This window comes from Lissotriton vulgaris, chromosome 7 (genome assembly GCF_964263255.1).
Source record: "Lissotriton vulgaris chromosome 7, aLisVul1.2, whole genome shotgun sequence".
Classification (NCBI taxonomy): Eukaryota; Metazoa; Chordata; class Amphibia; order Caudata; family Salamandridae; genus Lissotriton; species Lissotriton vulgaris.
Genome location: NC_141695.1, coordinates 1,297,847,120 through 1,297,874,290, shown reverse-complemented (window position 1 = coordinate 1,297,874,290; position 27,171 = coordinate 1,297,847,120). Strand labels below are relative to the sequence as shown.

Below are 27,171 nucleotides of genomic sequence, written 5' to 3'. Positions count from 1 at the left end.
TCGATATTTACCACCAACTTGTAGTTGGTGGTAAATAACGAATCCTGAATGCAAGAAGGCACTTACTTGAGTGCCTCCTATATAGATTTTTGGATTCGGTAATTACTGATTCTTTAAAATAAGGAATCAGTTTTTTACAGAATCCTTAAACCTGCCTCCTACATCTCAAACCCTAAATACCGGTCGTTAACGGCCAAAATTCGGTAATTTCGGCCGTTACCTACCGGTATCGGGTTACCTACATATGGCCTGAGATTTCTACAGTACATAAAGCACGTCGTTCTTTATACAATCCACCAAATGACATTATGTGCTACAAAATTTTAAATGTTTTAATAGTTATTTAAATTTGTATTGATTTTGTCCGGTATGCAGTTTTTATACTATATAAGGAAGTATTACATATTGATGAATTCCACCAAAGGAAACAATATGTTGTGATTATAGACATTGCATGACCCTTGTATTTTTAAGTCACCACCGCAATCTGTTCGGAAGGGTTGGGTATTCAGTGACCTTGTAATTTATTATGTTATGCTCTCAGGTCTAGGACCACGGTCAATAAAAACTGTTGGTTTTGACTATGGCGGCGTGGGTATTTGGCCCAATGATTCAAGCCAACACGCAGATGACCATATGGTTGGCGCCTTGCCTACAACCATTACCTCCGTTTTACTCCCATTTAGCTTGAGGCAATGGTTTGACATCCAGTCTACCACCTCTTCTAGACATTTGGAGAAGCGAATTGCTGCCTGATCCTCATTTTGAGATAGCAGCACAATTAGATGCGTGTCATCCGCATAGGTAATAATCGACACCTTATGTTTCTCCACTCGTTCAGCTAGTGGTCCCACATAGAAATTGAATAGAGTGGGACTCAAAATTGAACCCTGTAGGACCCTTCTTGGACAGGGGAATACTCTCCGATAAATATGTCTGTTGTGCCACTTGAAAGCTCCGATCCGGAAAGAAACAATGTCATTCAACTCAGAACTCTTCACCTGATACCGTAAGCCTCTAGTCTTTGGATGAGCAGCTTGTGTAATACGGTATCAAACGCCGCACTGAGATCCTACAGGATCAGTGCGGCCGTTTGTCCTTTGTCTGCATATTTTCTCAGTGTTTCTGTGGCCAGGAGTACATAGAGGGAAAAGCTTTAAAGAATATCTTTTAAACAGGAAGGGACATCTTCCTGCACAAAAAGTATGCTTACCACTCGGCAAAAAGTCTTGCATTATGGCCGAAGGTTGTCTCTATTGGCACATGCCAGCTTAAAGTGGCTACATCAGGGGGGAGCAGACCAGCACCACATCTTTACGATGTTGGTCGGAAAGCATTCCGACCGACTCGGTCTCGGATTGAGTTTAATGAGAGCCTGTGGTCTGACCGCCTACACAAGCTCCCATTGAAAAAGGGGTGGGTGGGGAATATTGTGCCCTTTGTGCCGGACACCTTATGGTGCCTGCCACACTGTGCATTGTACTGAAGAGGGTTCCCATGGGTACCCCTACGGGCCCCATTCGGAAGGCCCCGGGTGAAGGGGGGCCTGCCACGGGCCGCCAATGTCAGATTCTGACTGCCGATCCGTATTCGAACAACAGATTCGGAAAGGCTGTCCAAATACGACATCATAATACATCAGTCGGAAATGCGCTCCGTCGACCTGTATGAGGCGGCTCAGAATGACTCGGTTACTCCGAATGCCATTCAGAACCAAGTCAGAATGGTTTTCGACTATTGTAATCGGTTGGTTGGAAGCCTTTCCGAATCGGTCGGAAAGATAGGTCCTGAATTGGATTCGGACAAACTGAATGGCATTCGGAGATTTCCGACCGACATCGTGATCAGCCCCTTAATAACAAATGGCTCTGTTCTGCTCTCTCCCATTCACGTAACAGCAACTTCTCTTGTTGCGCTGCATTGCAGGATTTCTTTGTCAATTTGGACATAGGTTTATAATGTTATGGATACTGGATATTGTGCAGTGCAACCAAAAGGACTTGGCAATGTTTTTATTACTTGCAGATTTATTACCTTGACAAAGAACGTGTTTTTCCTTTCCAAGCACATCTTCTTGAGGAATAACTTTGGCAAATTCTCCACAATGTATTACTCAAATCACTTCGCTTAGTGCCATGTTTTTCTGGCATGCCATTAATGGTATTCAGACTAAATATTGGAAAAAAATATTGCCATAACAAATTATCATATCCTAAACATTGTGATATGAAAGTATCGTTGGCAAGAATATCCTTGTCAAGAATATCAATGTTATGGTAAGTAATGTCTATTTTTAAAATATCAAAGTCATTAATATCATTGGCAAATATATTGTTGCTTAAAATTTCGTTTTTAAATTATTGTTATGTATTTTTGTACATATTTTCAATGTATATGAGGTATTTTTTTGTATAATTATTGTTTTTGTTTTTTAATACCCTTATTAAATCTTTAATACTCATTAAATTAAATTAAAATATTCTTCAGTGATTTTCATTGCTGTTGCGGGTTGTGGGTTTATAGGGGCATAGGGTGGAAAGTAATTTGATTATAGTACATAAATGATTTAAAAAAAATATATTTATTTAATTGAGATTTAATTATGGTAATTGTACTATTAATTCTTTTATGTAAATTATATCGGAGTTGTGGGGTTTATACGCATACAGGGTGGGAAGTGATGTTTTTTTAATTAATTAATAATTAGTTGCTAAATAATAATTAATTATTTGTTTGGCAATTAATTATTTTAACTGTGCAATAATTCTTTTTCAGTTTAAGTTTAATTATAGGTGTGGATTGTGGGGTTTATAGGTGTAAAGGGTGGGAAGTTAATTAATTCTAATACATTAATATTTAGTCTGTAATTAATATGTGTTTAATTGATAATTAAGTATGTTAATTGTGCAATTATTAAAAAAAAATTAGATCTGGATTGTGGATTTTGTAGGGGCACGGGGAGGGGATTAAACTAATTTTGATTAATTGTTAATTACTTTTTAATTAATATTATGTATTAAATTGATAATGAGTTATGTTCATTGTGTAATAAATATTTTTTTATTAATACATGATTTTTTTTGTATAGACATTTTTTTATTTAACTTATAATAATATTTCTACTTATTTATGATATGTTTTTAACACTGTTTATATTTATTTTTAAAAAAATTAAATGTATTTGTAGTTTTTTTGTACCTACTTACATTTTTCTTTATCCAACACTTTCCCCACTGTTGCACTCACTGGAGTGGTAATAGTAAATGTTACCCCTCTGCAATCCAACACTTTTCTTACTGTTGTACTGACTGGAGTGGGAATGGTAAATTGTCCCCCCTCTGCTATCCACAATTTCCCTAAAGTTGTACTGAATGGAGTGGCAATAGTGCATTTCCCCCTCTGCAATCCAACACTTTCCTTACTGTTGTACTGATTGAAGTTGGAATAGTAAATTTTACCCCTCCACAAGTCGACACTTCCTCTAGTGTTGCACTCATTGGAGTGGGAATAGTACATTTTACCCTCCCCTATGCAACACGTTTCCTACTGTTGTACTGATTGGAGTGGGAATAGTAAATGTTTCCCCTCTGCAATCCAGCACATTCATTACTGTCACTCCTGCCAGTTCTCTGGCCAGTTTGCGCTGCCAGACAAAGATGGCCGCCCAGTAACGCGCATGCGAGAGGGGGTCAGGCAAGAGCCTAAAGCCTGACTTCCCCGCTGCTCTGGGCTTCATGTTCTAGTGTTCTCGTTGCAGGTTGTGGCGTGTCACTTTCGCAGAGCCCTTTCCTTCGGTTCACTGCTGTCCTGGTTTGGCGTTCTCCGTATTCTGCTCCCTATCTTGCCTATTGCTGAATCGGGAGCTTACTGTGTTTTTAGCTTAGCCTGGGAGCATTTCTAGTGTCTCCTCATTGCCTCCATCTCCCGAGCTAATTAGACGGACCTCCGTCTCCAAAGCTTATTGGACGGACTCAATTCTCCCTGTATTCCCTTATCTCCTGAGCCGGCTGTCTTCTCTCCTTCCCTTTGGGGACTCTTCGCCTGTGTTTCGCGGTTCCGCCTATCGGCCGGACGCATAGTTCCGTTGATTGGCCGGACTTGCGGAGCTTGGGTTTTGGAATTCTCCAAGGGGATTGTTGGAGCTGTGGTCCACCAGGTTGATTCCTCCCCTATTAATTTCCTTCTTTGGACTCACTGGTGTTATTAAGGAAGCTGGCATTTTTCACAGTGCAGGGGCATGAAGAACGGGTAAAGCGCTTTTGCGCCTCAATTATTATTACTACACTGACATACGATTTCGTTGTTGCTTACGTTTGCATTGCTATATTTCAGATAAGCTAATCAGAAGACCCGTAATTACTACAAACCTGATACTTAGTTCACCAAATTGCACTGCATGGTAAGAAGAGGAATGAACCTTATCACTCTTATATATTCATTGAGAGACCTGGAGAAATATCTTTCCTTTCACTTTAATAGGCAGACATCAGGTTTTTCATTTGGTGGCGTGGTTCAGTAAATACACTTGAAAACAAATCGACCTGTAGACCTAAGAGACAGCTTGACATCTTCTAGGTAAAGTCAAATAGTCTATGTATCAAGTAATTGATGATTATTTACTGTTGTTTTGTATTAACCTAACCCATTCCTTTTAGCGCCTGCTTCCACCTTGAGGGATACCAGTCCATGGAGTCCTGTTTTTTCCCCTTCTTTCCCTTGTTTTGTTCCCTCCTTTCCCTCCATACCACCATTGTGTTCTAAAGTTTGATAGACGCAATAGGTGCAGGGGGAACGGGTTGGGCTTGTCTTCGGTTCCTGGTACTCCTGCGGAAACTACCCTTGGATCTTTACAATTACTGTTGCATTTACTGGAGGAAGATTTGTAAACTTTACCCAGTTTTAATATTTTTGAGTTGTGTGAAGTAGGGTAGTATATTGTTTATTTATTTACTATAAAAGTTTCCGTATTTTTGTATAAATTGTAGTGGAAGTAGTATGTGTATTACATTTTATAATTGATTTTACATTGTTATTATTTATATTATTATGTTTTTGTTTATTTAAAATTATAATATGTATAATTATTAATCTTTTTAATGTGTAAAATATGTTTACTCAAATTTAGGTTGTTTACTTTATAATTTAATTACAATTGTTCGTTTGTTAAATATTTAATGTTATTGGCATAAGTATACATATATAAATATATATTTGTATTTGTTATATTTTTATATTAGGTAAACATTTTGATATTATAATATAAATTCAAAGTATTAGTTTATTAATTAGGTGGATATATGAAGTATATATATTAATTATTATACATGTGTGTTTAAGGTTTTTTTATAAGATGTATTTGTTATATTTGTTAAACTATATATTAAATCATTTTTTCCAATGAGTGTTACTATTTAATATATTTATCATGTTGATTTTTAAATATATATTTAATACAACGATACTTATTACAACAATATTTTGGGGGGAATATTGGTGTCCTTACTATTATAAGTATAGGATGAGGATATGTTTGACATCAATATTTTGGTCACAATATTATGGTATGGCGATATTTTGAGGGTCGATATTTTGTCATTGAACCCCCATTACTGCCATTTCATGTAATCCCACTATTGACGTTTTTGAAACTTTTTCTAAAGCTTCCTTGGTCATGTCCGAAAAGATTTGTAAAGTTTTCTTAAAATCCCGTTTGACAACATTTTTGAGTCTTTAATATAATATTCCTTGCCAATTGTGACTTACCTAAAACTACTTTTATCTTTTTTCCAAAGATTTCCTGTAATCCCACTGGTGATATTTTTCTTAACTTCTTTTCTGCAGCTTTGTTGCAGTCCCATGTGTGACATATTAATCTATTTTTTCTAAACAACTCTTTACATTTGATTGATACATTTTGAACAATGTTTTTCTAAGTGGTTCTTGCCCCATTTATGCTCTCAGAACTACAGTGCGGGAAGATTACTTAGTTTACAAAAACATTTAACAAACAGAAGTACTGAGTTTCACAAACAAAAATCTATTGCTCTCTAAAACAAGCAAAGACCTAAAGGTATGTCTGGCCTTAACACATACTTTGATAAAGTTTTTTTTCTTTTGGCAGAAGGTTTACGTGATAATTATTTTATAGAGTGTATTAAGGTAGGATGAGATGGACCATTTTAGCTGTTTTCTTTGTCTGCTGCTTAGGGTCCGATTCTGCTCTCGTTTGGAAAGCATTGCGACCGAATCAGTTCCGGAATGCTTTCCGGACGACTCGGATCAGGACAGTCCGGATATATGACGGTACCACGCGTACTTTTACAACGCGTACCGTTACCACGCGTACTTTTACAACGCGTACCCTTACCACGCTACTTTTACCACGCAAGTCGTTACAACGACTTGCGTGGAGGGGCGCTGGATAGTAAATTATTTAATTTACTATTCCAACTCCAGTCCCCGTGGACTCTAGGGAAAGGAGTTGGATAGTAAATTAAAGTATTTACTATCCTGGAGCGCCCCCCAGCGCATTTCGTTGTAACGACCTGCGTGGTAAAAGTAGCGTGGTAACGGTACCGCGTTGTAAAAAATGCGTGGTAACCGTTGTATACCGGGCAGTCCGACCTAGCAAGTACGATGCATCCGGATGCTTCCAGATACGAATTGGTTGGGCTCCAATTGACTTCAATGGGAGCCTGTGTTCCATACGCGAACACAGGCTCCCATTGAAAAAAGGGGTTGTTGGGAAAAAGCATGCACCCTGTGGCGGGCACCCCATGGCACCTGCCACACTGTGCATGGGTGGGAAGAGGGCACCCATGGGTACCCCTAAGGGCTTGATTTGGAGGGCCTTGGGTGAAGGGGGGACTGCTACGGACCCCAAAGACCAATTCCGGCAGCCAGTCAAACCAAATCAGAAAGGCTGTCCTAATCGTTCAGCGTACTCTCTTGTACAGAAACCAAGTCCATAGAGCTGTACGAATCGGATCCGGAAGGCTCATCCTGTCCAAATGCATTCCGGAAACAATTCATTCTGCGCTTACGGTATCCAGGCATCGTACTTGGTCGTTCAGAAACAAGGGCTCCCGAATACATTTGGGAAACCCGAATCCGATTCGGAGCCCTTCCTAACAACATCTGAATGGACCCCTTAGTGTTATCCTTCAATTTAATAGTGGGCTTGATAGCAATGGTTATTCTCTGGTATTTTGCCTTTATTGACAACATCCTTATCTGCCTGCCTATTCCTCCTGCACCAGGTGAATCTTCTAAATGTGTAGGGGCAAGGGAACCTGCTGTATGTTGGAGACCCCTCTCCTTAAACAGAAGTGGAATCCATTTCAATAGAAACAATGCTATTGAGGTAGTAACATACAAACAATGGAAGAGTTTCTGGTAAAACATGCTTCTCCTCCAGTGAAGCCCAGAATACATTGCAGTAATTTGATATTCTTCAAGTTAGGATGAAATGTATTTGAAAGGGAATGTGTTCTCATGAGTGTCACTCTATAGAGCAGCCTAAAAAAGGCATATGGTCACAAGGGGTATTTAAAACAAACAAATTAAGTAAATAAATAAACTCAAAAATGCAGTTACCTGATCATTTTGTCAGGATCTGAACATTGCTGAAATGACCCACCTGTTTGGTTGGTGATGCTTCCATCTGAACACGGGACACACTCAAAGCAACATCTGGGCCTCCCCTCTATAGCTGATTTTCGATATCCTGGAATGCAAGACTTGCTGCAGATGGAGATGGGTACCTGAGTGTAAGGGTTATTATTTTAAACAATTAGAATACATAATGCATCAAAAACCGATGTGCCCAGCCAAGCAAAGACCAAACCATCAAATATGTTGAATATGGAGTCACTTTGCAAGGCATAGCAGTGGAAGTCTCAATTTCTTCAACGGACATGGAGGTACAAATTGAGCAGCTGAGCCATGCTACCTGGAATAAGGGGGTAAATCCTGCAATTACCAGTAGATTTTCATGATTTTGACTGCCCAAGAAAGCAATAGACTACAGCCCCGAGGAAAGAAAATATTGCACTAAATCACAGAGCTATACATAAACAATACATTGTTAAAATCTAAAGATGGAGCAAAACTGAGGAAGAGAGCAGGAGAAGGGAGAGTAAATAAGAGATAGAGAGAGAAAGAGGGAGAAATAGGATGTGAGGGGAATGAGAGAGGGAAGGCTGAGAAAGGGTATGCAAGGTGATAAGGGGCAAGAGGAGGAGAAGAGGTGGAGAGTCGAGAGGGACATATGGGAAGAGAAGGAGCAGGAGAGAAAAAAAGAATGGGGAAGAGCAGGGAGTCAGGGAGAGGGGGAAGAAGAGGGTGAAAAACAAAGGAAGAGGAAGAAATTTAGGGCCTCATTGATAAGGCTGTGCGTCACTTTTACGCCGCTGGTGCGTCACTTTTTGTGACGCACCAGTGGCATACAAAATGTGCCTCGTTGCGCCATATTTACAAAGTGACGCATCTAGGTAGATGCGTCACTTTGTAAACGCCTGTGCCACATTATACCTGCGCCAGGTATAATGTATGCAAGGAGGGCGTTTTGATGCAAGAAAGGGTCATGGAAGTGACGCAGTGAAATCTATAAAATTTCACTGCGCCATTTCTTGGCTACTAATGCGTCAAAATCATACGCCTGCTTCATGGCAGGCGTAAGACTGACGCAGGCACTAACAACATAGGACTTGCCCATGTGAAAGTACACATTGCTGGAGCTGCGTCACTTTTGTGACACACTCCAGCAATGTGTCACTTTTACGCCTACAGATACGTCAGAAATACTGACGTATCTGTAACTCCTTGCGACATGATGCACCATATTATAAATATGACGCATCAATCATGTCGCAAGGAGTGCACAATGAGAAGTGACGCATCGCTGCTTTCACGCAGCAATGCGTCATTTCTCATAAATGAGGCCCTAAGTGAGGGGGCGGAAGGAGGGGGGAATAGAGAGGGGTAAAAAGCGAGGGAAGGAAGAATGGAGATTTGAAGAGTAAGAGGCAGGGAGTGAGAAGGAGAGAGTACGAGGAGGAGGAGAAAGAGGGCCAATTGAATGATAAGAAAGGGGGAAATTTAAGGGAAGGAGGCAGGTAGAATGGGACGGACAGAGAGTAAGAGAGATGGAGAGAAGGTGAGGAAGGAAAGCAGAGAGGGACATAGAGGAGAGTGAGAGTGGGAGGGAGACAGATAGAGGGAATGAAGAAGGGAGAGGGAAGTAAGGGTGTGATGAAGAGGGCAGGATGGGGCGAGTGAGAGAAAAGCAGGGTCAGAAAGGGAGGAATAGAGAGGTAAGGAGAGAGAGGGAGAAGTCTGGAGGAAGAAAGATGAAAGAGGAGTGAGGTAGGAAGGGAGGCAATAAAGGACAGGGTGAGTGGGAGAGAGAGTCTGTGAAGTAGAGGGAGAGAGGATGTGAGCGGGTGGAAGGACGGGAAGGGGAAATGGAGAGGGAGAAAAAGGGAATGAGGGAGAAAAAATGAGAGAAAGACAGAGGGAAACAGAGGTAGGTAGAATGGTAGATGGAGAGAGAGAAAGAGGAAAAGATACTCAGTAAAAAAGGGATCCAAAGGGAGAGAAAAGAGGGCGTGAAATGGAATGAGGGAGAAAAAGTGAGAGAAAAACAGTGGGGGAGAGAGGTGGAGAGGTAGATGTAGAATAAAGAAGGGAAATTGGATAATGAAGAGATATAGGAAGAGAGTAGGAGAGAAGGACAGTGAGTGAAAGGGAGAAAAAGGGGTCGAGAAAGGGAGATGGGGAAAGAGAGGGCAAGAGGACAGGAGCGGGAGGGAGGTAGAGAGAGAACAAGGAAGAAGTAAAAATGAAGAGAGAAGTTTGAAAGGAGTGAGAAAAGACAGAAGTGATCAGGCCTTGAAAAATCATAAAATTGTTACAAGACCTGCTGGTCTGGTGACTTAATTAATCTACTCGACCTAATGGTAATGCTCTTGACCCATAAACTGGTTTCAAATTAGTGATCCTAGGCAAATATTTTAGTTCACTGAGCCACCATTTCCTTCCATATCACATATGATAGCGCCTTCAAATATATTTGTTCAGCATGTCTGCTGTACAAAAAACTCTTTTGTTCGAGTTAATAGACTAAGCTTTTGCTCTATATATAATACATATAGAATAAAATTACCCCTGACTTGCTTCTTAGTTCATTAACAGCGTTGTCATCATAGCGGGGGCAAGAATGTTTCTCAAATCATGTTTAAAAACTACAACTTTTAATAAATATGTATCTAAAGGATGAAGTGGTAGCATACTGTCATTTGCACTCAGCACATTTTCTATTGAAATAGCCACAAAATCTGCAAGTGACATGCGGTTTTACTAATAAAACTATATACTGTACAGCAGTGTTTAGAAGTCAAGTTTCTGCAAAAACTTGTCATTTGCACATCACCAAGTAATGTGTTCTGATTTGTTTTGCCCTTATTTGAATCTTTAATAGCATCACACTTCAGGATTTTATCAATCAATCAATCAGGGGTTGATGTAGCGTGCTACTTACTTGTGAGGGTCTCAAGGCGCTGGGGGGGGGGGGGGGGGGGGCTGCTCCGGATTAGTCGAAGAGCCAGGTCTTGAGTGCCTTCCTGATCATGTGCATGGTTGGGGAGCGTCTGATGTTCACAGGGAGCTTATTCCACATTATGGCTGCGATGTAGGGGAAAGCTCTCCTGCCGGTTCTGTGTCTGCGGAGCCAGTGGAAGCCTTGTAGGTGTTGGGTCAGGTGCTCATGGTGCAGTATCCCGAGTACGAGTCTGGCTGCGGTGTTCTGGATGGTCTGGAGTCTGCGCAGGAGAGTTTTGTTGATTCCGACAGCGAGGGTGTTGCCGTAGTCCAGTCTGCTGGTAATGAGTGCGTGAGTGACAGTCCTTCTGCAGTCGGAGGGGATCCACTTGAAGGTCTTATGGAGCATGCGAAGGCAGTTGAAACTAGTGGAGGTGACGGCATTAGGGAGGGGTCAAAAATGATGCTGAGGTTCTAAGCATGGTCTGTAGGGGTGGGTGGGCTCCCAAGGGCGGATGGCCACCAGGTGTTGTCCCAGGCGGAGATGCAGGGACCAAGGATGAGGACCTCAGTCTTCTCTGAGTTTAGCTTCAGGCAGCTGTCCTTCATCCAGGCTGCCACGTTCTTCGTGCCTTCCTGGAAACATAGTCCGGTGTCTTCGGGATTCTTCGTGAGCAAGAGGATAAGCTGGGTGCCGTCGGCGTTGGATACAATGCTGAGCCCATGCTGTCTGACGATGGCGGTGAGGGGGCCATGTAGATGTTGAAGAGTGTGGGGCTGATTGAGGATCCCTGGGGTACCCCGCAGTTGATTTCCGTGGGTTTGGAGAGGAAGGGAGGGAGTCGGATCCTCTGGGTTCTGCAGGAGAAAAAGGATTGGATCCAATCGAGGGCGGCTCCTTAAATTCCTGCGTCATGCAGTCTGGCTGTGAGAGTGTGATGTGAAACGGTGTTGAAGGCTGCGTAGAGGTCTAGAAGGATGAGGGCTGCAGTGTGTCATTGGTCGAGTAGCATACGGATGTGGTCAGTAGTGGGGAGGAGGGCGGTCTTGGTGCTGTGGTTGCTGCAGAATCCTGACTGGGAGGCATCCAGGATGGAGTTCTCTTCTATGAAGGTGGTCAGCAGGGTGTTTTCAAGTCTCTCTGTGACTTTGGCTGCAAAGGGGAGGAGCAAGATGGGCCAGTAGTTTTTGGGTCGGCTGATGGTTTTTGAGAAGGGGTTTAACTTCCGTCCATTTCCAGTCGTATGGGCAGGGGCCGGATCTGAGGGAGGCGTTGATGGTGCGTCCTAGTTCGGGTGCGATGATGGTGGCAGCCCTGTGGAAGATGTATGGTGGGCAGGGGTCTGTAGGGGCTCCAGAGTGGGTTATCTTCATGGTCGCTGTGATGAGTTCAACGGTCGATGGGATCCTAGGACGTGATGGTCGGCTTATCGGTGACGGTGGGTAGGGGGGTGGTGCTCGTCATTTGTTCACTTAGGTGTCGTAGAGGGCCTTGTTCTTCAGATGGAAGTAGGAGCTGAGCTTGTCGCAGAGTTCCTGGGATGGTGTGACGTCTGTGGCTTCGCAGGTGGGTTTTGCTAGCTGCTGTATGACGTTGAACAGTTCCTTGATGTTGGTCGGGTTGGTCTGGATCTTGTCTCTAATGAAGGTCCGTTTGGTGTCTCTTATGCGCTGGTGGTATTCCTTCAGGCACTACACAAATGGGAGTCTAGAGGGAAGACAAACAGAACTAGGACGCCCTCCACTCTGAAAGCTAATAAACAACACCAGTCCTAGTCCTCATGGCAATACTCATTTGCTGGACTGTAAACATCCATGGTCGAAATTCGTTATCCACGGGATCTCTTAAGTCTGAAGAAAATCCTAAGATGTTTCAATCTATTGCCTCTTTAAAATAACAACCTCTCTGATAAATACAAACAAGACAGCACAGACAAAAAATGTGTGAAGAAGCGAGATGGCACCTCACGGGCGCACCACCAATGGGACCCCTGGTTGGTACTCACCAGGATGGCCCTGTTCTCATCATCGGTGCCATCAAGCTAAAACCAAAAAAGTGTCTCGACCCTCAAAAATAAAAGGACAGTGGATGGTGCAGTGGACACAACTTATATGTGACAAAACTAACAACATGTAACGTTTAACATATAAGTCACTGAGCAACTGGGGCCATAAACTTTTATTCTCATTCCCTTCTCTGTTGCAGAACAGTGAACACACATATACTAAAAAAGAAGAGAGAAAATACTACCAATCGATTCTCTCTCTACTTACAGCCGACATGTTTCATTGCCTTTGATTTTTCGGCAATTTCTTCAGGGCAATATATTTTAAATGCCACTGCAAGGGACACTGAAGCTTGGGTGCTGTAACATAAACAAACAAAAGTGCGGTCACCTGGTGTCCCTCACTATGTTCTGCATAACAAACTCTCTATCAAACCACCATGCTGTATAGGTAAATAAATGTAAAAATTCCATTATTACCCTGCTTGCAGATTTGTCTCTCATACCAGTGGTGAAATTGTGTTAAAATCGAAATCCAGCTCCCTTAAGTGAGCATGGTCCTTACTCCCCGTTTCAAGCAATTTACTGGAAAGTGAAAAACGAAGGATTCAATTATTTGAGCTCACTCCTACCTTGCGCTTAGTTTACAGCCTAAATACAATTAAGGAGGGTGTTACCGGTGTCAGAGTAGCGGTCGGCGTCCTCTCAACCCTCGAGCGCCGACCGAGTGAAAAGATGTTTATTTTACCGGCTTGGGAGACGAGTGCTTTCGCGCTGGGATTGGTCCGCGGTGTTTGGTCACATGGGCCAAAGCTGCCGATATCCAAGGACTTTGATTGGTTCCTGAATTGCATGACACGCATTCCCATTGGTCCCCAGTGTTAGATGTCACGGGGCCCGGTTGCCGGTTTTCGGCAAACGTGATTGGACACAGGCTCTCTTAATGTTTAATGCCGGTCTACTGGCGAACTGCACGGCCATTTGTGGACGGGCAAATAAGTATGGAATAGGGTGGAATATAGCCATTAAGTCGATATTTCTTAATCGGAATACATGAATATTTTTAGCTGATCATACACTTTTAAAATAACTCCACTTTTGAAATAACCCGGTACAGTTAGATGTGTCCCGTTTAAAACTAGAGTGGAATACAGAGGTTGACAATTTCCACAAGATTGCAGTGTAATTAAGGATTTATAATGGCAGTAAACACCCTGTAGTAGGCGTGGGAAGGTCCAAGGGCGAAAAAAGATTATTAAAGGCTAATGAGGACATATCAGATGTTTTAGCCTAGTCAGATAGGGTATTTGAGGCTAATGAGGGCATATCAAATGTGGTGTAATGGGGGTCACAATTATACTAAGATCGAGGTATTCAGTCCTAACAGGTGTTAACTTCTAATGAGGCCTCTCACATATGATATGATGAAACTCACAGTTCTACTGGGATGTAAATATTCAGTCTTCACAGGGTCTCTAATGTAGATGTTATATTATAAGCTGTTAACACCTAATCGTCATTTTAATTTTTGGGGTAGAGGAGTACCACCAGTCAAAGGGACAACAGACCACTGCGCTGGAAGACTACTTTTCAGATGGTTAACGCAACTTGTTCCATTCCAGTAGTTCATTCAGCCCTCTCTGTTCGCTTTGCTCTTGATATATCCAGCGAGCTTCCTTGTTGATCAAACGTCTTTCCACAGACTGCGCATCGCCCATCACTCTCTCCAACACTACCCAGGTGAAGGTGTGTTTATTGCGGTGACAATGTTGCACTAGCTTTGTAGTCAGTTTTCCAATCCTTATTGTACTGACATGCTCCTGGATGCGGAGTTTGATCTTACGTGTGGTGAGTCCGATGTATTCCAGACCACACTCACATTTTAGTCTGTACACCACATTGTTCGTGTTGCAGTTACTGAAATGGTTCAGTGACCAAGTATTTCCAGATTGAAGAATCACGTTAGTGGTTTTCTTTGTCATGGGGCATACCGAACAGCTCCCACATGGGAAGTGTCCATTAGGGATGGTGGTGTTCTCAGCTTCTCGTCTTCCAATAATCCTGGTGTGGACTAGTTTGTCCTTCAAGTTACTCGCTCTTCGAAAAGCAAATCTTGGTGGTGGCATCTTGAAGTCCGTTGTTGAAAGTAGAGACCAGTGTTTCCTGATCGACTGGCGGATCTTTGTAGCCATGGGGTCATAGGTCATGACTACAGGAAGACAGTCTGACTTTTCTTTGACTTGTGTCTCTAACAAGGCTGCTCTCGGTGTATTCAAAGCTCTTTTCTGAGCTTGCTTGACTACTTTCAGTGGGTAGTCGCGTGCTTCCAGTTTCGAACTTAGGACTCCTGCTTGTTCCTTATATAATTCTGTTGATGAGCAGTTACGCCTGTACCTGAGAAATTGTCCCACAGGGAGATTGTCCCTGAGTGCTCTTGGATGGTATGACCGGTATGACAGTAATGAATTTCTATCGGTCGGCTTTTGATGCACACTTGTGTGAAAACCTCCTTCAGAGGCCTCAATGTCCAGATCAAGGTAGACTGCCTTTGTGTGGTGGTAATTCCAGGTGAAACGCAGACTCCTATCTTGAGTATTTAGCCAATTTAAAAATTGGACCAGGATGGTTTCTTCCCCTGTCCAAAGGAGGAGCACATCATCAATATATCGCCTCCAGAGACGTATGTGGTCTCTGAAGGGATTGACATCTGATTCGATGATGTGCTCCTCAAATTGGCCTACATAAATGCAGGCAAGGCTAGGTGCCATCGTAGCCCCCATAGACGTTTCCGTCACTTGTAGAAAGAGGTCATCTTTATAGCAGAAGAAGTTTCTTGTTAGAGCGATTTCCACACACTGTAACACAAAGCTTTGTGGAGCGTCGTAAAACCATTCCTGTGTGGCCAAAGCTCTAGATGCGGCCACTAGTGCGGCATCCTGAGGGATACATGAGTACAAAGACTCTATATCTATGGTCACGATGTATTCGTTGGCAGGATCAAATGTTATTTGGTCCAGGACTTTTAAGATGTCCATGGTGTCCTTGACGTATGATTTCTGGGTTACCACAGATTCACGGAGAAAATAATCAGCGAACTGAGATAGGGGCTCCAAAATGGATTGGATACCGGATACAATAGGCCGACCCGGCGGAGGCCGGGCCGGCTTGTGTATCTTCGGCAGGATGTAGAAGGCAGGGGTCCTGGGATTGGTATTAACGAGGAACTCAGCTTCCTTTGCACTTATCCACTTCTTCTCCTTTGCAGTCCCCACTATATCAGTTATTACTTTCATCAGATCTGGAGTGGGATCTTTGGTGAGAGGTTGGTAGTTTGTTCTCACATTGAGTAGACGGCGAACTTCAGCCTCGTAATCACAGGTGTTTAGTATAACGATGGCTCCGCCTTTGTCGGCGCTTTTTATAGTGATGTTGTCATTCCTCTGGAGGGACTTCATTGCCTCCCAATCACATTTCGTCATGTTTTTAAATCCACCTGGTTTGTTGTTATTTTCTATCCTTCCAATTTCCTCTAGAACTTTGGCCTCGAATACTGCCACTTCAGGGCCTAATGTCCCGGTAGGGGGGCAAAAAGTTGAAGGTTTCTTTAGGTTGGTATTGAAGCCCTTACTCTCTTCAGAAGGTTGTTTCGCGAAGAATTTCTTCAGTTTAATCTTTCTCATGGTCTCATGAAACTCCGTCCGGCATTTGAAAGCATCATGAATCGGGGTGGGAACGAATCCCAGCCCTTTGTTAAGTACACGTTCTTCCTCCATTGTTAATTGATGGTCGGACAAATTTACCACAATGCTTATCACAGTGGCTTCTTTCCCCTGCTCCGTGTCAGTCGTGGGGAGAATGTTTGCCATTGTTGTGGTAGCCGACTGCCGCGTCCTTTTCCTTTCCCTTGTTGTCCCGGTCCCTTGTTGGACGCTTGTCCCTGTTCTAAAAAACTCCGTAGCAAGGTACTCAGGTCAGTGTTGGAGGCTTCCGATTGGTTGAATCTTACTCTGCTGGTGCTGGGTCCTGGCTCAGGCTCATCCTCACTGGATGTATTATCAAAGGTCCAGTTTGCAGGTGTTCGTCTTTGTGGTTGGAATCTGGCTCCTCTGCCTCTTCTCCCTCCTCCGAATTGCTGTGGTTGTTGTTGTTCTTGTGCCGGTTCGTAGTATGAATCGTTAACGTAGGGGAAGGCCCATTCATGTGTGTAGCGTTGTAGATTACGCTGCAATCCCCTTATTTTCTGTGTTATCATGTATTGTTTATACTCTTCCAGATCGTCTTGAATTTTTTGCAGATGGTCTTTTGCGTCAGTAAAACTACTGTCCCGACTGATGGCCTCCTCAAGTTCTACAATCTCCTTAAGCACTTCTTCACTTAATCTCTGAGCTGTACTTATTATCAGTATTAACCAGTCCCTGGTACACTTATTAGCGATAAAGCTCCAATCACGTCGGAACTGTTTATCGTCAAGGAAGATCCGCGGTTTGATTCTTACTATGAGACTTGCAGGTGAGGCCCCAGCCTGATAGTATTCAGTCATAAGGGCCCCATGCAGGGCAATTCTTATATGTTTCTTTTTCAAATTACTTAATTTCTCCCATTCTTCTCTGACTTTGTTATTACCAGAGAGGGGATTCCCTTCAAATAATGATGGGCGTGCAAAAATTGCCGCGATCTGTTCATTCGTGAAAGCCAGGCAATTTTTGTCCATTCTCAAAGTGCAGGCTTATTGGTGGTTTGATTGTGCAGTGAATGGTAGGGAAGCCAGGTTAAGGTGACCACACTTATGCTATAAAAATCAGAGATATGACGTAAGGTTGTATAGGAGTACTCTCACGGCTGTGTCAGAGTAGCGGTCGGCGTCCTCTCAACCCTCGAGCGCCGACCGAGTGAAAAGATGTTTATTTTACCGGCTTGGGAGACGAGTGCTTTCGCGCTGGGATTGGTCCGCGGTGTTTGGTCACATGGGCCAAAGCTGCCGATATCCAAGGACTTTGATTGGTTCCTGAATTGCATGACACGCATTCCCATTGGTCCCCAGTGTTAGATGTCACGGGGCCCGGTTGCCGGTTTTCGGCAAACGTGATTGGACACAGGCTCTCTTAATGTTTAATGCCGGTCTACTGGCGAACTGCACGGCCATTTGTGGACGGGCAAATAAGTATGGAATAGGGTGGAATATAGCCATTAAGTCGATATTTCTTAATCGGAATACATGAATATTTTTAGCTGATCATACACTTTTAAAATAACTCCACTTTTGAAATAACCCGGTACAGTTAGATGTGTCCCGTTTAAAACTAGAGTGGAATACAGAGGTTGACAATTTCCACAAGATTGCAGTGTAATTAAGGATTTATAATGGCAGTAAACACCCTGTAGTAGGCGTGGGAAGGTCCAAGGGCGAAAAAAGATTATTAAAGGCTAATGAGGACATATCAGATGTTTTAGCCTAGTCAGATAGGGTATTTGAGGCTAATGAGGGCATATCAAATGTGGTGTAATGGGGGTCACAATTATACTAAGATCGAGGTATTCAGTCCTAACAGGTGTTAACTTCTAATGAGGCCTCTCACATATGATATGATGAAACTCACAGTTCTACTGGGATGTAAATATTCAGTCTTCACAGGGTCTCTAATGTAGATGTTATATTATAAGCTGTTAACACCTAATCGTCATTTTAATTTTTGGGGTAGAGGAGTACCACCAGTCAAAGGGACAACAGACCACTGCGCTGGAAGACTACTTTTCAGATGGTTAACGCAACTTGTTCCATTCCAGTAGTTCATTCAGCCCTCTCTGTTCGCTTTGCTCTTGATATATCCAGCGAGCTTCCTTGTTGATCAAACGTCTTTCCACAGACTGCGCATCGCCCATCACTCTCTCCAACACTACCCAGGTGAAGGTGTGTTTATTGCGGTGACAATGTTGCACTAGCTTTGTAGTCAGTTTTCCAATCCTTATTGTACTGACATGCTCCTGGATGCGGAGTTTGATCTTACGTGTGGTGAGTCCGATGTATTCCAGACCACACTCACATTTTAGTCTGTACACCACATTGTTCGTGTTGCAGTTACTGAAATGGTTCAGTGACCAAGTATTTCCAGATTGAAGAATCACGTTAGTGGTTTTCTTTGTCATGGGGCATACCGAACAGCTCCCACATGGGAAGTGTCCATTAGGGATGGTGGTGTTCTCAGCTTCTCGTCTTCCAATAATCCTGGTGTGGACTAGTTTGTCCTTCAAGTTACTCGCTCTTCGAAAAGCAAATCTTGGTGGTGGCATCTTGAAGTCCGTTGTTGAAAGTAGAGACCAGTGTTTCCTGATCGACTGGCGGATCTTTGTAGCCATGGGGTCATAGGTCATGACTACAGGAAGACAGTCTGACTTTTCTTTGACTTGTGTCTCTAACAAGGCTGCTCTCGGTGTATTCAAAGCTCTTTTCTGAGCTTGCTTGACTACTTTCAGTGGGTAGTCGCGTGCTTCCAGTTTCGAACTTAGGACTCCTGCTTGTTCCTTATATAATTCTGTTGATGAGCAGTTACGCCTGTACCTGAGAAATTGTCCCACAGGGAGATTGTCCCTGAGTGCTCTTGGATGGTATGACCGGTATGACAGTAATGAATTTCTATCGGTCGGCTTTTGATGCACACTTGTGTGAAAACCTCCTTCAGAGGCCTCAATGTCCAGATCAAGGTAGACTGCCTTTGTGTGGTGGTAATTCCAGGTGAAACGCAGACTCCTATCTTGAGTATTTAGCCAATTTAAAAATTGGACCAGGATGGTTTCTTCCCCTGTCCAAAGGAGGAGCACATCATCAATATATCGCCTCCAGAGACGTATGTGGTCTCTGAAGGGATTGACATCTGATTCGATGATGTGCTCCTCAAATTGGCCTACATAAATGCAGGCAAGGCTAGGTGCCATCGTAGCCCCCATAGACGTTCCCGTCACTTGTAGAAAGAGGTCATCTTTATAGCAGAAGAAGTTTCTTGTTAGAGCGATTTCCACACACTGTAACACAAAGCTTTGTGGAGCGTCGTAAAACCATTCCTGTGTGGCCAAAGCTCTAGATGCGGCCACTAGTGCGGCATCCTGAGGGATACATGAGTACAAAGACTCTATATCTATGGTCACGATGTATTCGTTGGCAGGATCAAATGTTATTTGGTCCAGGACTTTTAAGATGTCCATGGTGTCCTTGACGTATGATTTCTGGGTTACCACAGATTCACGGAGAAAATAATCAGCGAACTGAGATAGGGGCTCCAAAATGGATTGGATACCGGATACAATAGGCCGACCCGGCGGAGGCCGGGCCGGCTTGTGTATCTTCGGCAGGATGTAGAAGGCAGGGGTCCTGGGATTGGTATTAACGAGGAACTCAGCTTCCTTTGCACTTATCCACTTCTTCTCCTTTGCAGTCCCCACTATATCAGTTATTACTTTCATCAGATCTGGAGTGGGATCTTTGGTGAGAGGTTGGTAGTTTGTTCTCACATTGAGTAGACGGCGAACTTCAGCCTCGTAATCACAGGTGTTTAGTATAACGATGGCTCCGCCTTTGTCGGCGCTTTTTATAGTGATGTTGTCATTCCTCTGGAGGGACTTCATTGCCTCCCAATCACATTTCGTCATGTTTTTAAATCCACCTGGTTTGTTGTTATTTTCTATCCTTCCAATTTCCTCTAGAACTTTGGCCTCGAATACTGCCACTTCAGGGCCTAATGTCCCGGTAGGGGGGCAAAAAGTTGAAGGTTTCTTTAGGTTGGTATTGAAGCCCTTACTCTCTTCAGAAGGTTGTTTCGCGAAGAATTTCTTCAGTTTAATCTTTCTCATGGTCTCATGAAACTCCGTCCGGCATTTGAAAGCATCATGAATCGGGGTGGGAACGAATCCCAGCCCTTTGTTAAGTACACGTTCTTCCTCCATTGTTAATTGATGGTCGGACAAATTTACCACAATGCTTATCACAGTGGCTTCTTTCCCCTGCTCCGTGTCAGTCGTGGGGAGAATGTTTGCCATTGTTGTGGTAGCCGACTGCCGCGTCCTTTTCCTTTCCCTTGTTGTCCCGGTCCCTTGTTGGACGCTTGTCCCTGTTCTAAAAAACTCCGTAGCAAGGTACTCAGGTCAGTGTTGGAGGCTTCCGATTGGTTGAATCTTACTCTGCTGGTGCTGGGTCCTGGCTCAGGCTCATCCTCACTGGATGTATTATCAAAGGTCCAGTTTGCAGGTGTTCGTCTTTGTGGTTGGAATCTGGCTCCTCTGCCTCTTCTCCCTCCTCCGAATTGCTGTGGTTGTTGTTGTTCTTGTGCCGGTTCGTAGTATGAATCGTTAACGTAGGGGAAGGCCCATTCATGTGTGTAGCGTTGTAGATTACGCTGCAATCCCCTTATTTTCTGTGTTATCATGTATTGTTTATACTCTTCCAGATCGTCTTGAATTTTTTGCAGATGGTCTTTTGCGTCAGTAAAACTACTGTCCCGACTGATGGCCTCCTCAAGTTCTACAATCTCCTTAAGCACTTCTTCACTTAATCTCTGAGCTGTACTTATTATCAGTATTAACCAGTCCCTGGTACACTTATTAGCGATAAAGCTCCAATCACGTCGGAACTGTTTATCGTCAAGGAAGATCCGCGGTTTGATTCTTACTATGAGACTTGCAGGTGAGGCCCCAGCCTGATAGTATTCAGTCATAAGGGCCCCATGCAGGGCAATTCTTATATGTTTCTTTTTCAAATTACTTAATTTCTCCCATTCTTCTCTGACTTTGTTATTACCAGAGAGGGGATTCCCTTCAAATAATGATGGGCGTGCAAAAATTGCCGCGATCTGTTCATTCGTGAAAGCCAGGCAATTTTTGTCCATTCTCAAAGTGCAGGCTTATTGGTGGTTTGATTGTGCAGTGAATGGTAGGGAAGCCAGGTTAAGGTGACCACACTTATGCTATAAAAATCAGAGATATGACGTAAGGTTGTATAGGAGTACTCTCACGGCTGAGCCGCCGTACACAAGGCACTACACAAATGGGAGTCTAGAGGGAAGACAAACAGAACTAGGACGCCCTCCACTCTGAAAGCTAATAAACAACACCAGTCCTAGTCCTCATGGCAATACTCATTTGCTGGACTGTAAACATCCATGGTCGAAATTCGTTATCCACGGGATCTCTTAAGTCTGAAGAAAATCCTAAGATGTTTCAATCTATTGCCTCTTTAAAATAACAACCTCTCTGATAAATACAAACAAGACAGCACAGACAAAAAATGTGTGAAGAAGCGAGATGGCACCTCACGGGCGCACCACCAATGGGACCCCTGGTTGGTACTCACCAGGATGGCCCTGTTCTCATCATCGGTGCCATCAAGCTAAAACCAAAAAAGTGTCTCGACCCTCAAAAATAAAAGGACAGTGGATGGTGCAGTGGACACAACTTATATGTGACAAAACTAACAACATGTAACGTTTAACATATAAGTCACTGAGCAACTGGGGCCATAAACTTTTATTCTCATTCCCTTCTCTGTTGCAGAACAGTGAACACACATATACTAAAAAAGAAGAGAGAAAATACTACCAATCGATTCTCTCTCTACTTACAGCCGACATGTTTCATTGCCTTTGATTTTTCGGCAATTTCTTCAGGGCAATATATTTTAAATGCCACTGCAAGGGACACTGAAGCTTGGGTGCTGTAACATAAACAAACAAAAGTGCGGTCACCTGGTGTCCCTCACTATGTTCTGCATAACAAACTCTCTATCAAACCACCATGCTGTATAGGTAAATAAATGTAAAAATTCCATTATTACCCTGCTTGCAGATTTGTCTCTCATACCAGTGGTGAAATTGTGTTAAAATCGAAATCCAGCTCCCTTAAGTGAGCATGGTCCTTACTCCCCGTTTCAAGCAATTTACTGGAAAGTGAAAAACGAAGGATTCAATTATTTGAGCTCACTCCTACCTTGCGCTTAGTTTACAGCCTAAATACAATTAAGGAGGGTGTTACCGGTGTCAGAGTAGCGGTCGGCGTCCTCTCAACCCTCGAGCGCCGACCGAGTGAAAAGATGTTTATTTTACCGGCTTGGGAGACGAGTGCTTTCGCGCTGGGATTGGTCCGCGGTGTTTGGTCACATGGGCCAAAGCTGCCGATATCCCAGGACTTTGATTGGTTCCTGAATTGCATGACACGCATTCCCATTGGTCCCCAGTGTTAGATGTCACGGGGCCCGGTTGCCGGTTTTCGGCAAACGTGATTGGACACAGGCTCTCTTAATGTTTAATGCCGGTCTACTGGCGAACTGCACGGCCATTTGTGGACGGGCAAATAAGTATGGAATAGGGTGGAATATAGCCATTAAGTCGATATTTCTTAATCGGAATACATGAATATTTTTAGCTGATCATACACTTTTAAAATAACTCCACTTTTGAAATAACCCGGTACAGTTAGATGTGTCCTGTTTAAAACTAGAGTGGAATACAGAGGTTGACAATTTCCACAAGATTGCAGTGTAATTAAGGATTTATAATGGCAGTAAACACCCTGTAGTAGGCGTGGGAAGGTCCAAGGGCGAAAAAAGATTATTAAAGGCTAATGAGGACATATCAGATGTTTTAGCCTAGTCAGATAGGGTATTTGAGGCTAATGAGGGCATATCAAATGTGGTGTAATGGGGGTCACAATTATACTAAGATCGAGGTATTCAGTCCTAACAGGTGTTAACTTCTAATGAGGCCTCTCACATATGATATGATGAAACTCACAGTTCTACTGGGATGTAAATATTCAGTCTTCACAGGGTCTCTAATGTAGATGTTATATTATAAGCTGTTAACACCTAATCGTCATTTTAATTTTTGGGGTAGAGGAGTACCACCAGTCAAAGGGACAACAGACCACTGCGCTGGAAGACTACTTTTCAGATGGTTAACGCAACTTGTTCCATTCCAGTAGTTCATTCAGCCCTCTCTGTTCGCTTTGCTCTTGATATATCCAGCGAGCTTCCTTGTTGATCAAACGTCTTTCCACAGACTGCGCATCGCCCATCACTCTCTCCAACACTACCCAGGTGAAGGTGTGTTTATTGCGGTGACAATGTTGCACTAGCTTTGTAGTCAGTTTTCCAATCCTTATTGTACTGACATGCTCCTGGATGCGGAGTTTGATCTTACGTGTGGTGAGTCCGATGTATTCCAGACCACACTCACATTTTAGTCTGTACACCACATTGTTCGTGTTGCAGTTACTGAAATGGTTCAGTGACCAAGTATTTCCAGATTGAAGAATCACGTTAGTGGTTTTCTTTGTCATGGGGCATACCGAACAGCTCCCACATGGGAAGTGTCCATTAGGGATGGTGGTGTTCTCAGCTTCTCGTCTTCCAATAATCCTGGTGTGGACTAGTTTGTCCTTCAAGTTACTCGCTCTTCGAAAAGCAAATCTTGGTGGTGGCATCTTGAAGTCCGTTGTTGAAAGTAGAGACCAGTGTTTCCTGATCGACTGGCGGATCTTTGTAGCCATGGGGTCATAGGTCATGACTACAGGAAGACAGTCTGACTTTTCTTTGACTTGTGTCTCTAACAAGGCTGCTCTCGGTGTATTCAAAGCTCTTTTCTGAGCTTGCTTGACTACTTTCAGTGGGTAGTCGCGTGCTTCCAGTTTCGAACTTAGGACTCCTGCTTGTTCCTTATATAATTCTGTTGATGAGCAGTTACGCCTGTACCTGAGAAATTGTCCCACAGGGAGATTGTCCCTGAGTGCTCTTGGATGGTATGACCGGTATGACAGTAATGAATTTCTATCGGTCGGCTTTTGATGCACACTTGTGTGAAAACCTCCTTCAGAGGCCTCAATGTCCAGATCAAGGTAGACTGCCTTTGTGTGGTGGTAATTCCAGGTGAAACGCAGACTCCTATCTTGAGTATTTAGCCAATTTAAAAATTGGACCAGGATGGTTTCTTCCCCTGTCCAAAGGAGGAGCACATCATCAATATATCGCCTCCAGAGACGTATGTGGTCTCTGAAGGGATTGACATCTGATTCGATGATGTGCTCCTCAAATTGGCCTACATAAATGCAGGCAAGGCTAGGTGCCATCGTAGCCCCCATAGACGTTCCCGTCACTTGTAGAAAGAGGTCATCTTTATAGCAGAAGAAGTTTCTTGTTAGAGCGATTTCCACACACTGTAACACAAAGCTTTGTGGAGCGTCGTAAAACCATTCCTGTGTGGCCAAAGCTCTAGATGCGGCCACTAGTGCGGCATCCTGAGGGATACATGAGTACAAAGACTCTATATCTATGGTCACGATGTATTCGTTGGCAGGATCAAATGTTATTTGGTCCAGGACTTTTAAGATGTCCATGGTGTCCTTGACGTATGATTTCTGGGTTACCACAGATTCACGGAGAAAATAATCAGCGAACTGAGATAGGGGCTCCAAAATGGATTGGATACCGGATACAATAGGCCGACCCGGCGGAGGCCGGGCCGGCTTGTGTATCTTCGGCAGGATGTAGAAGGCAGGGGTCCTGGGATTGGTATTAACGAGGAACTCAGCTTCCTTTGCACTTATCCACTTCTTCTCCTTTGCAGTCCCCACTAAATCAGTTATTACTTTCATCAGATCTGGAGTGGGATCTTTGGTGAGAGGTTGGTAGTTTGTTCTCACATTGAGTAGACGGCGAACTTCAGCCTCGTAATCACAGGTGTTTAGTATAACGATGGCTCCGCCTTTGTCGGCGCTTTTTATAGTGATGTTGTCATTCCTCTGGAGGGACTTCATTGCCTCCCAATCACATTTCGTCATGTTTTTAAATCCACCTGGTTTGTTGTTATTTTCTATCCTTCCAATTTCCTCTAGAACTTTGGCCTCGAATACTGCCACTTCAGGGCCTAATGTCCCGGTAGGGGGGCAAAAAGTTGAAGGTTTCTTTAGGTTGGTATTGAAGCCCTTACTCTCTTCAGAAGGTTGTTTCGCGAAGAATTTCTTCAGTTTAATCTTTCTCATGGTCTCATGAAACTCCGTCCGGCATTTGAAAGCATCATGAATCGGGGTGGGAACGAATCCCAGCCCTTTGTTAAGTACACGTTCTTCCTCCATTGTTAATTGATGGTCGGACAAATTTACCACAATGCTTATCACAGTGGCTTCTTTCCCCTGCTCCGTGTCAGTCGTGGGGAGAATGTTTGCCATTGTTGTGGTAGCCGACTGCCGCGTCCTTTTCCTTTCCCTTGTTGTCCCGGTCCCTTGTTGGACGCTTGTCCCTGTTCTAAAAAACTCCGTAGCAAGGTACTCAGGTCAGTGTTGGAGGCTTCCGATTGGTTGAATCTTACTCTGCTGGTGCTGGGTCCTGGCTCAGGCTCATCCTCACTGGATGTATTATCAAAGGTCCAGTTTGCAGGTGTTCGTCTTTGTGGTTGGAATCTGGCTCCTCTGCCTCTTCTCCCTCCTCCGAATTGCTGTGGTTGTTGTTGTTCTTGTGCCGGTTCGTAGTATGAATCGTTAACGTAGGGGAAGGCCCATTCATGTGTGTAGCGTTGTAGATTACGCTGCAATCCCCTTATTTTCTGTGTTATCATGTATTGTTTATACTCTTCCAGATCGTCTTGAATTTTTTGCAGATGGTCTTTTGCGTCAGTAAAACTACTGTCCCGACTGATGGCCTCCTCAAGTTCTACAATCTCCTTAAGCACTTCTTCACTTAATCTCTGAGCTGTACCTATTATCAGTATTAACCAGTCCCTGGTACACTTATTAGCGATAAAGCTCCAATCACGTCGGAACTGTTTATCGTCAAGGAAGATCCGCGGTTTGATTCTTACTATGAGACTTGCAGGTGAGGCCCCAGCCTGATAGTATTCAGGCGATATATTGATGATGTGCTCCTCCTTTGGACAGGGGAAGAAACCATCCTGGTCCAATTTTTAAATTGGCTAAATACTCAAGATAGGAGTCTGCGTTTCACCTGGAATTACCACCACACAAAGGCAGTCTACCTTGATCTGGACATTGAGGCCTCTGAAGGAGGTTTTCACACAAGTGTGCATCAAAAGCCGACCGATAGAAATTCATTACTGTCATACCGGTCATACCATCCAAGAGCACTCAGGGACAATCTCCCTGTGGGACAATTTCTCAGGTACAGGCGTAACTGCTCATCAACAGAATTATATAAGGAACAAGCAGGAGTCCTAAGTTCGAAACTGGAAGCACGCGACTACCCACTGAAAGTAGTCAAGCAAGCTCAGAAAAGAGCTTTGAATACACCGAGAGCAGCCTTGTTAGAGACACAAGTCAAAGAAAAGTCAGACTGTCTTCCTGTAGTCATGACCTATGACCCCATGGCTACAAAGATCCGCCAGTCGATCAGGAAACACTGGTCTCTACTTTCAACAACGGACTTCAAGATGCCACCACCAAGATTTGCTTTTCGAAGAGCGAGTAACTTGAAGGACAAACTAGTCCACACCAGGATTATTGGAAGACGAGAAGCTGAGAACACCACCATCCCTAATGGACACTTCCCATGTGGGAGCTGTTCGGTATGCCCCATGACAAAGAAAACCACTAACGTGATTCTTCAATCTGGAAATACTTGGTCACTGAACCATTTCAG

General features: G+C 43.6%; 1 protein-coding gene across 1 annotated transcript in view; it reads right to left on the bottom strand.

The window, feature by feature from the left end:
- LOC147703534 (extracellular calcium-sensing receptor-like) overlaps positions 1-27,171 on the bottom strand; it is a 401,340-nt gene that overhangs the window by 15,138 nt on the left and 359,031 nt on the right. The window contains exon 5 of the mRNA XM_086929504.1: positions 7,640-7,763. Coding sequence (XP_086785630.1) covers positions 7,640-7,763 — 124 coding nt within the window. The remainder of the gene's footprint in view (positions 1-7,639; positions 7,764-27,171) is intronic.